Raw genomic sequence first — 12,918 nt, 5'->3', positions numbered from 1 at the left:
TTGTTTACGTTTCAAATTGAGTCCCAAATTGTTTCTTTATTGAAATTTTGACTTCAGTTGTAAAATTCAAATTATAGTTTTAGGTCTCAGATTGATTGTTAAATGAATACCTCAAACTGTTAAACTGCATTTGTCTGAACAAAGGGAAATTATTTTACAAAAAAGTAACATCTAATAGAGTACAATCAAACTTGTGAAGAGATACAACTTACTTAAGGCCTACTATGTATCAGGCGTTATTTAATATAAACAGCTACACTGTACTATAAGCTTAAAAATTAAAGATTTTTTTCTTGCCATCACAACCCAAAAAAGTTTTTGCCATTAAAAAACTACACATAAAAACATGCACCTCTATTAAGGTAGGTATATAGGTAGGTAATATGTTTCAAAACAATCAAAACTGAAAATACCCCCGCCACAGCAAACCTACAGACTAAGCGAATTTCCATTTGACTGATTGGATTTACACTGAAATGTCTACTTAAAAATATAACATTTATTCTTGATTTAAATAGAATTAGTTTAACAAGTACTTAGGTTTGCTGCATCAGGGAGGGTAAAACTGTTTTTTTTTTAATTTGAATAGTTTCGTAAGAAGTAAAAACATTTTCCAAATTTGATCAAAATATGTTCACAAACAAGCAAACTACAACAGTTTACTTATTCTCCATAAGAATAACATGGGAATTTTAAATTTACAATTTTTTTGAATTTTCTCCGTAACAATTAGGCGCATAATAACGCTTCAATATACTAAGTTATTTGTTTTTTTAAGCTCTACAAAATGGTTTGGAAAGAAATTGCTAAATTTTATGTTTTTTGGGTTAAAAATGGGAAAAACCTATTTTTACCCCATAAAACCCCCCGTAAACCCCCGTTCCCATGGTCCGATCATGCTGGATCGCGAACTCGTTCGAATAAACGTACGTTTACACGTTTGTACCAAATTTCATCAAAATCGGATCATTTTTGCTCGAGTTATCGTGCTGACGGACACATATATATATATATATATGAATTTGAACGGATGGTGTTTTTGGCCTCTAGGGACCTCAAAACGAAAAAAAAAATCGGTCCCGCGTCCAGGTCTTACCATGAGTACTACGGTAATAGCTTATTCCCTATATGGGAAATTCGCTAAAAGTGAATAACCTTAGCAATTCTTTTTGACACTGCTAAACTTTTACCTTACAACATTTTTTAGGTTTTCTTTTATTAAAAAATAAATACTACAAAGAAAATCTTGAGGTGTGTATAGCGTATAGCTTAAGAAATTATTTTTCAAACTAATAATTCTCACATCACAACTAGGCTATACAAAAACACAGTAAACACAACACAAACACGAATTTATAGACAAAAACTCAACTTTCTACAGTTTAAAATAACAACATGTATTATAGACTAATGATGAGGAGAAAAAATTAGAAATTGGCCTGAATAGAGGAGAGGTAGTTGTGTAGTTGTGGTAGTTCCGTTTTCCCACATTAGTAAGCCAGGTTAATTGATGTAATGACTACACTCAATGATAGCCTGACACGCCATCAGTCTGGACCCATCCTAACTGACTTACACTCTTCCATTGTCTCATACAAAGTGTGGCAAGATAAATGATATATGTTCCTGCTGCTGCAAACCTGCAGTGAATTTCAAAGTCTATTCGTGAAATTTTTATCCAAACAGGTAAAAATGAAAGAAGATTTACCCAAGTTCAATACTCAATAAAAATAGCACTGGGTTAAAACGTTTGCTACTACAAAGGTCATACAAAATAATTGTATAAACAAGTTTTATATTGCCAAATTGTTTCAAAGATTTTCAAAATGAAACAATGCCTACAGCATTTAATATATTCACCACAGGTACCATAAGAAGCCAACTATGTTTGGCAATTTTCATATCTCACAAACCAGTAAAAATTACTGGAGCTCAATCGAAATGTTTTTAGATGGATTTAAAAGGTAGGTCAACAAATAATTTTTAAATTAATATTGTTGGGAAATGAAGTTAAAGCCGTGATTGTTTGGGTGCAAACATCCAAAACATCTCCTTAATTCCCTAGATTGAACTCGTACATTAATGTATCTAAATTAATAGAAAGTTTGTTCACACTTTGATTTCCTCAAAATTACAACCATATTTTAAACTATTTATCAATGAATACACAAACTGGTGTGTATTCATTGTATTTATAGTGCCTAAAAAAGATTTACAACGTAAAATTAGTACTGCTACAAGGTAAATCCACTCATTATTTGATATGTAATTTTGTACTCTTAAGTGGTTGTTAATCAACTCCTTAATATGCCTCACATTTAGCCTATTGCAGACAAATTATTGTGACAGTCATAGATTTTTTATATTTCTCCTAAAACGTTTAGTAAACATATCAGCCTGTAGGAAAAAATAGCCTAGCCTGCAATAACTAGCAACAATGACACAATTATCATATCACTAAGCATTTCATTATAATGACATGATTCATCAATGCAGAGAGTCTATTAAACACTTGATAATGTACAGTATCTCAGTCTCAGACAACAGGATGGCGCTAATAGTTTTAAGATTTCAGTGTGTTTTATAGCTGATCTAAAAATATAATTATGTAGCCTAAGGCATATGATTCACCAATGTTTAAAACTATCATGACACTCAAACAGTAAGATGTTTTTAATAATAGTTTTTAAAGAATCCATTTAAGTACTTGAGTTTTAAGTAGGAGACTCCATAGAAAAAGATGCCATAGAAGACATAAAAAAACATTAGTAGCTTACAATTTGAATTTGAATTTCATAGCAATTTAGGGGAACAATTTAAATTTTCACAATGATTAGTAATACCTTTTTTATTTAAGCCCAGAAAATGTTTTTTATTTATTTTATTAACTGCTCATGTTATTGTGATTGCAATAATGTTGTATTTCAACAGTCAGAAATTCTTCACTTTTTAAAGATTATTTTGTTGACAGTAAATCTTAAATGTATTTTAAGCACCTTGTTGTATAACTTACATTATGTATTTATAGTATATTTTTGACTCTATTCAATACATGTCATTTTATGTATAACGAATGAAGAATGATTTGATTTGATTTAAAGTATGTAAATAATCGGCAGTTAATGTTGCAACACAAGCTAGAGTTCTCTACAGATGTCACAGTACAAGGGTCTCTGTTGCTTTAATGTGATTGCATCAATTTAAGACTCGGCCAATTACAATCTAAACATGGATCCTTGTTAGGTCTGACTTCTCCAATAATGCTTCTATTCAATTCAATTATTCAACCCAAACATCAATTATTTTGTTCTATTAATTGGTACTTCCTATGAGATAAAAAGGTTCAATGACGTAAAAAGAATATTGTTTTACATATTATTTAAACTGTATGGATAGTTACCTAGTTGATAAACAACATTTAAATGTTGACGTTGATATTATATTTAACCAACAGTTTCTTATATTAGTTTGGTAAAAGCATGGATCCAAACAAACAATAGGGTGCACAAAAATCAAACGTAGAGAGTTACAGAGAATGTGCTTCAATCATGCTCTTTTTCTGCACAATATACTGTACTGTGAAAAGTTTGCTAGTCTATTAAGTATGTATTACTTGTATTACAAAAGGTAAAACCTGATTATTGCTATACAGTGCAGGAATTAAAAGCTTAGGATTTGTGTTTCATTGTAGAGTATTCTGTTTACTTATATTCATCTTACCTATCAATGCTGAGACCAGATCAAAAGTGAAATTTATTAAGTACCTACCTGCAGTATTATGGTAATCATAAGCAAATACAAATTTCTTTGGGTGATTGACAAATATGTATTTCCTCCAAAACAGCCTACATTAATTTAAGTTTTCAAACTACATAATTTGTTTGGAAAATTTAAGAACTTATTTTGCAATAGGATTTTATTTTGCATTAAAAAAGACAATTCACAATTAAATAAAAGCTCACTTATGGTCATCAATGTAGATAAGAAAAAAATCACTACTGACTTAACCCTAGCAAGTTCCAGGCCCTTTTATGAGTGTCCTATGTGCCTAGGCCCTAGGTTAGAGGCAAAAATGGTAATTTTGAATACCTTTATTTTAAAGCATGTCAAAACTACAAGCATTGAGCAAACATCAATTTAAATAATAATATTTTCGACCTAATTACAAACGTTGAAGTCGTTTCAACTGCAATCAAAATGTTGGAATTGTTTCAATCTTCAAACACAAACGACACAGTGGTGCTGTATTCCCAATTTGTTGAATAAGGGCCAAATCCCGGTACTGTTGTGAGACAGGAAACCGGAAACGAGTCTAGTCACCGTGACGGAATGCCGCCATTGTGGTGTGGGTACATCACTACTGTGCAGTGTGCACTACCAACCACACTACCACACCACGGACGACGCTGGCCGGTACACGGGGCGTCGCGGGCCGCGGCGCTGGCAGAAAATAGAACATGGACCGATCTCACACAATGGATCTGCGGTATTTTAGACCTTTGTTGATTTAGTGGATATGAACCACAGGGCAAACCAAGACTTCCTCGAACAGGCGAGTTTGGTTAAAATTAGATAACAAAATATTACCTCGCGATATTCAGTGGTTAAAAAATTGTGCGCCGCAGATACAAAATACTGTACAGTTTTAACAAGTTAAGGGGTTTAAACCTAAAATACTAAGTACAACACTTGCATCGTGTCCGAATAACAAAAATGCCAACTAATAAGCGCTGTGTAATTAAATTTGTAAACAAATTGTGTAAAAAAGGCATAAAAACATTAATTGTCTAACATGAATTCACTGCGGGAATTCAAATATTTCTATAATATGTCTATATTCTAGGACCACAGGACTCTTCTGAGATGTTATCAACAACGTCGCGACCGTGGCACATTCCTAGCAGAGTGAAAGTCACCCTCCAAGATAATAATAGAACTAGTAAGGCAGAAATACTGTAATTAATATTATACAATACTACACACGACTACAAGCTACAACGGCAAACACGTAAACACACAACATTGCATGCAATGTGTACAAATAATAGGAAAACAAGAACAGTTATTACAGAAAGGATCTTGTAACTTAATACAATAAGAAATATAAAACTTACAATTTCCTAAGCACTTTGAATAGTTGCATTCGGCTCTAGTCTAAGTCCGTATATTTCTACGGTATGTATAACCTTATGTCACAACTCATCAACTGGTCTGATGACAAATTTCAAACGCAAATACGGACAGACACCATTAATTAACTGACAACGAAATATAAAACTGCCTCAAATACGTCATAAACCATTACTGTAATGACTATTTATAATGCGTTATTAGACTACTAGTCATAGATGGTCATCGAGGGCAATATGCTTCAACGCACGTAGGCTTGACATTACATACATTATGGCTACACAGTAACTGAGTAACTGCAGTATAAAATCACCATTCGAAATGTCCAAGTAAATATTAAAATCTAAGTGCTTATACAGCATGACAGTCTAATTTTGTCAAAAGATTGTTGCAAACACTTTTGTTAAATGATCATTTAAGTGGTCACATTAAATGCTTACATCAAATAAACATGTTAATAAAGAGATTTAAAAGGGAAAATAACTAGGTTATTAAGTTCAGCCAGCAGTAAATATACAAGTACAGCACTATAAAGACATGTTGGATTATCACAGGTTATAAAGAATAATATATTTAATTGCCACACAAAAACAAAAAAACTACAAAAAAATAACGAAATAATACGACAACACAAAATTAACAATACAACTACACAAAGCAAACTCGTTCGTGCAAAGAGGAGGGGTGAAACAAGTAAAAGGTTAGTAAAAACACTCACATCATCTTTTCACCCGGCATGGCCACGCTGCGTAAAACAATAAAATGAAAATTAGTCTACAAGCAATTAAGCAAACTATAAAATCTTCCGATAACGATAAATGTCTTTTACAAGGATCAGTGAATTTTTCTATTGACTGCTAAATTATAATTAAAAAAGAAAATTCTTAACCGTCTAAACTCAACATTCGTTCATTGTGTTAACAATGTACTGTCTGACTGTTAATGTTATAATTGCTTATTGTATCAGCTTCGTTACCAAACACAGAATTGTTTAAATGACAATCAGTGTGTGTATCCAAAGACCACGAACCTTACAGCAACACAGATTGTTGAATGTTGATGTTGACAAGGTGTAGTGTGACTCGTACGTTGTTTACAGCATAAATAACTTATAAACAACATCAGACGAGTCATGGACGTTGCGTGAATAGATGCAAAATAAAGAACCGCCGCGGCGGACAGTTGATGTTTAACTTGCTTGGGTATGAGTGCTTCGTTTTACTTCAATTACCAGTAAAAGGGGACTGAGGGGGGCAAATTCGTCATCTAAGTCAATATTTGGGATAGCAATACCATAGATAAAAACAGTCTTTTCTAATATTCATTTTCACCACAGACAAGGGACTTTTTTCTCAACGTTTCCACAAGCATAAGCGCAGCGGTGACAAGGTTAACTGACAAACGATAATGACGTGAAACCGGAAGCGGAAATGGACTACCCTTCGACCTCGAGCGACGAGACAAATGTGTCAGGATGAGCAGCCAGATTGGACAATTTGGGGACATAATGTTAACTGTGATAAGTAAACGCTTCCTCATTCCGTCAGAGAAGAGTTAAGAGATATCTGTTGGTGAAGACTTCGCCCCCTACAATGCGTAGAACCTTTGAGTACTCGACAGAGAGCTGAGTTGAGAATTACTAAATTTATGCTACACGTACCCCTTTCAACCGAGCCAACGTAAAAGGAGAAGTTATTGTATACATCGAGTATGTAACACCATTAATTTGATCACAGTAACAAAAAAAAAACTAGGGAGAAAGGATAATTTTTAGACTGTAACACAATTTGAGAGGCCCATAACTGCCCCGCTGGATGTCTACTTAGTATCCACAATTCAATGGTAGGACTGAGCAGAACCAAAACGCAGATTGGAGCTGGGTTGGAGAAGTGTATGGAGTATACTTGAAGAGTCTGAATAAAATGCCAAATAAGACATCCGATCAAAAACTGAGCATCCTCCAAGAGAAAAAGAGTTAAACTGTCACTCCGAACAAGACAGGTTTGGTCTTATATCAAAGTCTAGCATTAAATGGCCTAGTAACACAAAGTTCATTCCGTAAGCACGTTTAAAGTAATTAACAAAAAAATGTTTCAAAAAATCTTACCTGCAGCAGGGTGCACTGGGGGATAAACCACGTGACTCAGCCCCTCACCTGTAACATAACAGTAGTAGTTATATATCGATGCATAACATGCGGGTTAGGGGTCATTGCAGAACAATCAGTGATAAAGTGGGATAAGTTGGGACATGGTTCACAATTTCCAAGACATTTTATGGTCTACCACGGTTATAGATTTAGATTTAGGTCATTCTTTTATAACACTCAGTCGAAGTGGGAGTCGTGTGTCTTTAATCTGTGCCTATAGTGGTGAAAAATAATACCCCCGCCGCAGTAAACCTGCCGGCTAAGTGAATTTCCATTTTCTGAATTGATTTTCAATTAAATGTATTTAATCAACATTAAGTTTTATAAGTACCTATGCTTGCTGCTACAAGGAGGGTTAAAAGTGTGTTTTTAGTAAAATATTATTAACTTAGTATAAATTAAATAAGTTTACCAAGTTTGATCAAAATATATCCATAAACAAGCAAACTACAACATTTTACAATATTTTCTATAAGAATAACATGGGAATTTATAAATTTGAACGAATGGTGTTTTTGGCCTCTGGGGACATCAAAATGAAAAAGTAAATCGGTCCCGGGCCTAGGTCTTACCATGCAACTTACGGTAATAGTTACTTCCCTAAAGGAAAAATCGCTAAAAAAAGGGATATTGAGTTTATCCAGGGTGAAAATTGTGATGATGTTTATGTACAGTAGTAGATTTTCGCGTGATTAATAATTTAACACCTGCATTACAGTCCCAACTATTGCCTTTTTCCTATCTTTCGAGGACCTTTTGTTAAGATAGCGTCAATTATAGCGAAGACAAAATGCCAGCTGGGTCCATACGCCACTTAGGATTGAACTAACACCCTTAAGAATTGAATGCGAACACACTACTACCACTAGGCTACTAAAACAAGATAATGTGATGAAAAAACAAGGTAGGAAAAGGAGCAAGAGTGGTAAGATTTGTATTTTTGTGTCAAGATTTGGGCTTATTTCAACACCAGGGCCATTAAACCGGTATGAAATATATTTTTTTTAAATTCTACCCTAGTTTGCAATAGGCCTATTGTAAACCAATACAGCGAGGAGCATAATAGGCGGAGTCGAGTATGACTAATATGGTAAGGTAGCCAATAATACTATATCGTATTCTGAAAGGATTTGTGTATATGAATCAACAAACAGTTACAACACTAAGTACTACGTGGAACTAAATTGCATTCAGTACACCTTGGCTAGGTGGAGGGGAGGGGGGTCTCTCACACGGTATAAGTACCAGGTTGGCAGCGCTGTTCATCCGTTACTAATTATAATTGACTCCCACGAGATGATAGTTTCCCTACACTTTCCTTTGTCATTAAAAGCTGCAAAATACGGTAACTTCCTCGCCTGCACGCTCGACTGAAACTAACAACAAACCAGTGCATTTCTTTCAAATACAATATTCCTAATGACTTCTAAGTTTATTTTCAAAAATACCAAAATATGCTGCATAAGATTTACTGGTTTATCTTAAAATCAAGCAGAAACGCTATCTACGACCAAGTGTAGTGTAGCATAAAATAACATTATGTACTTATGCTGAATCGTCTTCGAAATAGAAAGAAGTTAGAACAAACCACGCCAAACCCATCAAGTATCTTGGCTATCGTATCTAGTATCCATATTGACTGTGGAGTATAATTTATACTTATTTATACTGACGCGAGATACTATTTCAATGGTAGAGTAGAGGTTGAAAGATGATTTCATCCATCGAACCCTATCAGAACCATTTAAGGTAAAGCCTCAAGTTCAATATCGCAACCTTAAAAGCACACTCACTATCACAACGTAAACATCGATCTATGATTCATCAAATGCGTCATTGCGCGTGTTGCGCGATAAGATACGCAATCTGTACAACAGTTTTTGCGGTACCCCAGGGTTCCACGCTGGGGGTGTCAACCCACCGAGTGTTGCCAGATGTACAATCACTGTTGTGTTGTGCCATCAAATCGCTGTGTCATCGTCACAAATAATAATGAACAATTGTATAATTTTCGTCGTTCGTACCACGATGTTAATAGCCGTAATGTGAACAATTATCTCTCGTTTAATTATAATCAATCGTTAAAACGTCTTGTGGTACAAACAGTTTTTATTGTTGTGTTAGCGTTACTGGTACAAGTTGTAGAAATATTCAATTTTGTCTACATTAGTAATATAAAAATATATAACACAAGTATGTGCGATCATTTTAGCAATCGTTAGTTCATCTTTGTGCTTGACTACGTTTTGAATAGTGAACGAAAATTTGTATTTTTATCATGTCCCACTAACCGTTTTCTCTAAACACAAAAACTGAAAAAATACGGTTGGCGTTTAAATCAAGAAATAAAAGAGTAATTGTCAAGAAAGATATTTATATAGGCTATAATAGTTGTAATTGACATCTGACTTTAGTTCCTAGAACTTGAAATTTTCACTATGGAACGACAATTTAAAAGATCAGGGGAAATTCGCTACAAAAGTTATGAGGATTTCATAATACCATTATTCAATGTGGTTTTTAGAAAAATCATCACTTTACAAGTCGGAATTTTGGTCAAAACGGGATAAGCGAATATAACGCATTGCCTCCAGGAAAGCGCCTCTGATATCATCAAACGAGTTAAATATTTGATTTAAATTGCATATCACTACTCTATGAACTTATAATTAACAATAATCCGACTATAGTTACACCGGATTCTACCTGTTCTACACATAAACGTGCTTGCATATCGTCAAGTGTGGCAACACTGGCCGGCCGGCTACAACCGTGTGTAGGGCTTGCACTTTGCAGTGTACAATGTTTGGTGAATGACAAGTGCAGCAACGGGTCAACCCATCGATTGTACAACAATGTGTTATGCGCGTGCGTCAAGTCCTGCAATACTATACCTGGCGTGACCCCACCCTGCACTAATTAATTACTGATGAGGCAGTTCAGATAATACGATAGTCGGCGTAAAACAAGGCGTACGCAAACTGATTCACGTTGTGTATCTATGAGTAAATGACCCAACACCATTAATGTCTAGTTATATAGACTACTTGGTGGTTTATTAGTGGTTTGGAATCATTTTAACTGTGAAATATTATACAGTATTATAAAAATGATCGTAGTATGAAATCGTAAAAGAGAACCATGTTATTAAAAAAGTTATGTTCTAGGCATATATCTATATGCCAACTTGTCACGTCTTAAGAAGGACCCTAGAACATACAAAACTAGCACTGCCGGGGAACTTTAACACAGCCTGTCTTTGGTCCGACGCCAAAACAGAGCAATAAACAATAACTGGACCAACAGGTACGGAGAGACAGCTTACAAGTGGGAAGTGTAATTCTAAACTAAACGCTCTTGCACACAAAGTACCATGGATTCGTTCATCTTTGATTCCTTTGTAACTCAATGTAAATAGAAGTCAAGCTATTTTAAAATATAAAATGAAAGTTATAAAAAGAGAGTTATAATTTATCAACCGCTGTAGTAATTTGAGGAAACCTTGACGAGCATTAATGGGGATGACGAATGACGAAATGGGAATTTAATTTTAACAGAATGAATCTCAATTGTGAAATGACTGATGAAAATAATATCGTTGTTCTAAATAACCAAACTAACATTATGACGATTTTAGATACAGATCGTCACAAAATTAACATTTACAAAAAATACATATGTGTTGGTTCATTAGTCAGAGATTATATAAGTACAATATAATCGATTGGCTAAAATTTAACAAATGGTAGATGATTTCATCGTTATATAATGCTATTAGTACAGTAAAGTCTGACGCAATTCGATGGTGAGCTACAGGTAGCAGCATAAGTAAATTTTCCAATACTTGGTTTAGCCTAAATGATTCTGGATACCATACAAACGTACTAAACAACTGTTATTTTTGATAACCAACAAAACAATGTTTAGTAATTGTTACACGCCAATAGAAGATACACCTAGAGAAATTGCGTTTCTCGAGTACATTATTTATTTAGAAGACCAAGAACCCCTTTAATTATTGTTTATATCGTAGCAAACATTTTCACAGACTAGAGGTGTCTGTCCACATAATACTTCGTGAACAGTACGTAATTTCCTCGTGGAAATAACGTGCTGACGATAGGACCCTTTCTGCTTCTTGTTGGACGTAAACGAACTCATTAAATCCATGTAAGAGATTAAACAGAGGATTAAAATGTAACTATACGGAGATCATCAGAGAACGCCGCCCCAAACTTTGTGTGTGCACACAAACACAATACAGTTGGTACAGTATAGTATTTTGTTTCGATTATTTTGTATAGTATTTTATATAATCATTTTAACTGATAGTATACAAATTGAGCAATGATTCAAAAAGAGAGTGGGGAAAGATTATCCAAAGATACAACAAACTGCACAAATACCAACAAAGATTTCATGAATCATGAATCCTAATTTCTTTGGCGACTATTTTTGTGAAAGATTTTTTTTTATCAACCGTGTTATCTTTATTTATGAACTGTCGTTTCACTTCCAAAATAAATTGAATTTGGCATTCTTACTTAACAATCAGAAAACTTATTTAAAAATTACAATTGCTACTGTTATAAATAATTTGCCGCGATTTCAGTTAAGTTTCTTTGTCAACAAAAGTCATTCGCATTTGCATTTAAATAGGACAACAACTATTTACCACTCAACTTCACAACTACAACTCATCTAGTTGTTTATGTTGTGGCGAAATTCTTGAATCACGTCCAAACATTCACTACGCGCTCGCACAAGTGATCAATAACTTAGGACTAGCTGCAGCCTACGCGGAGGTCACAGCATAAAATTGACTACAGCCACTTTTATTATTTCACTAAATATACGCAAGATCAATCCAAATGTAGTGATCCAGTGAAGAAAGTTTTAACTATTCCAATATTTTTTCGGGACCCTATCATACTACGGCTTTTCAAAACAAGGTTTACAATTGTTTTCTCGCCCCTTAAATACGGGCATTTTTGTTTAAGTAATCAGTCTTAAGATATTCAGTTTTGTCGTAATTTCTACAGAAGTTTGGTCTTATGTGCAATATCTGTTTTGGCAATAAAAACAGTGTCAGTTCATCTATTTTATGTGCAATTAAATTAATATTTTCTTCTCAACAGTATAATTCTACCAACTAATAAATCATATATTTGACGTTTTTAGGTGAATTCCGATGGTTATTTGAGTTAAGAAGAAAATTCAAATCGTGTTCAAAAGACAACTCGTTGCGCAAGTACAAACATATGTCGTCACACACGCTTATAGTGAATGTAGCCCATTTCTGAGCATTTAGTCAAGGAAGGGACAACTTCTCCGATAATTATGGCTAATAAGAGATATTCTGTGATAAGTGTGGGATATTTTTTGCGGAGCTGCTACACCACAACACAGGTCTGTAGGTGAACCACTTCCACAGACCAGTCTGTCTAGCAGTTGACACACATCCGCGAAGAAACCGAGTAACGCGGAAAATGTTAAATAAATATCTGGGAAACTAGCCTCTCTGCTTCAAGAATGCTCGAATTAGACCACTTGTGTCCCTCAAATCGATTTTCTCTGGTAAAATTTTGATCATCATATTAGCTGAAATTATCTCAGAGTTTTAACCTCCTTCGTAACGA

The 12,918-nt window shown here is 34.3% G+C and overlaps 1 protein-coding gene across 2 annotated transcripts in view; it reads right to left on the bottom strand.

Annotated features, from left to right (window-relative positions):
- The window catches only part of LOC129004166 (tyrosine-protein kinase CSK-like), a 45,318-nt gene that overhangs the window by 13,702 nt on the left and 18,698 nt on the right, over nucleotides 1–12,918 (bottom strand). Inside the window, exons 2-3 of one of the 2 annotated variants that reach the window (XM_054432616.1) lie at nucleotides 7,238–7,285; nucleotides 5,849–5,875 (exon numbers count right to left, since the gene is read on the bottom strand). In XM_054432616.1, the coding sequence (XP_054288591.1) occupies nucleotides 5,849–5,868 (20 nt within the window). In that variant the 5' untranslated portion in view covers nucleotides 5,869–5,875; nucleotides 7,238–7,285. The remainder of the gene's footprint in view (nucleotides 1–5,848; nucleotides 5,876–7,237; nucleotides 7,286–12,918) is intronic. The other variant, XM_054432618.1, reaches the window with a different exon arrangement.

The sequence above is a fragment of the Macrosteles quadrilineatus genome, unplaced genomic scaffold, assembly GCF_028750875.1.
Source record: "Macrosteles quadrilineatus isolate MER2022 unplaced genomic scaffold, UCM_ALF_1.0 Scaffold_9__3_contigs__length_116548681, whole genome shotgun sequence".
NCBI lineage: Eukaryota > Metazoa > Arthropoda > Insecta > Hemiptera > Cicadellidae > Macrosteles > Macrosteles quadrilineatus.
The sequence above is the reverse complement of the archived record's forward strand: the minus strand, read 5'-3'. Positions and strand labels throughout refer to the sequence as shown.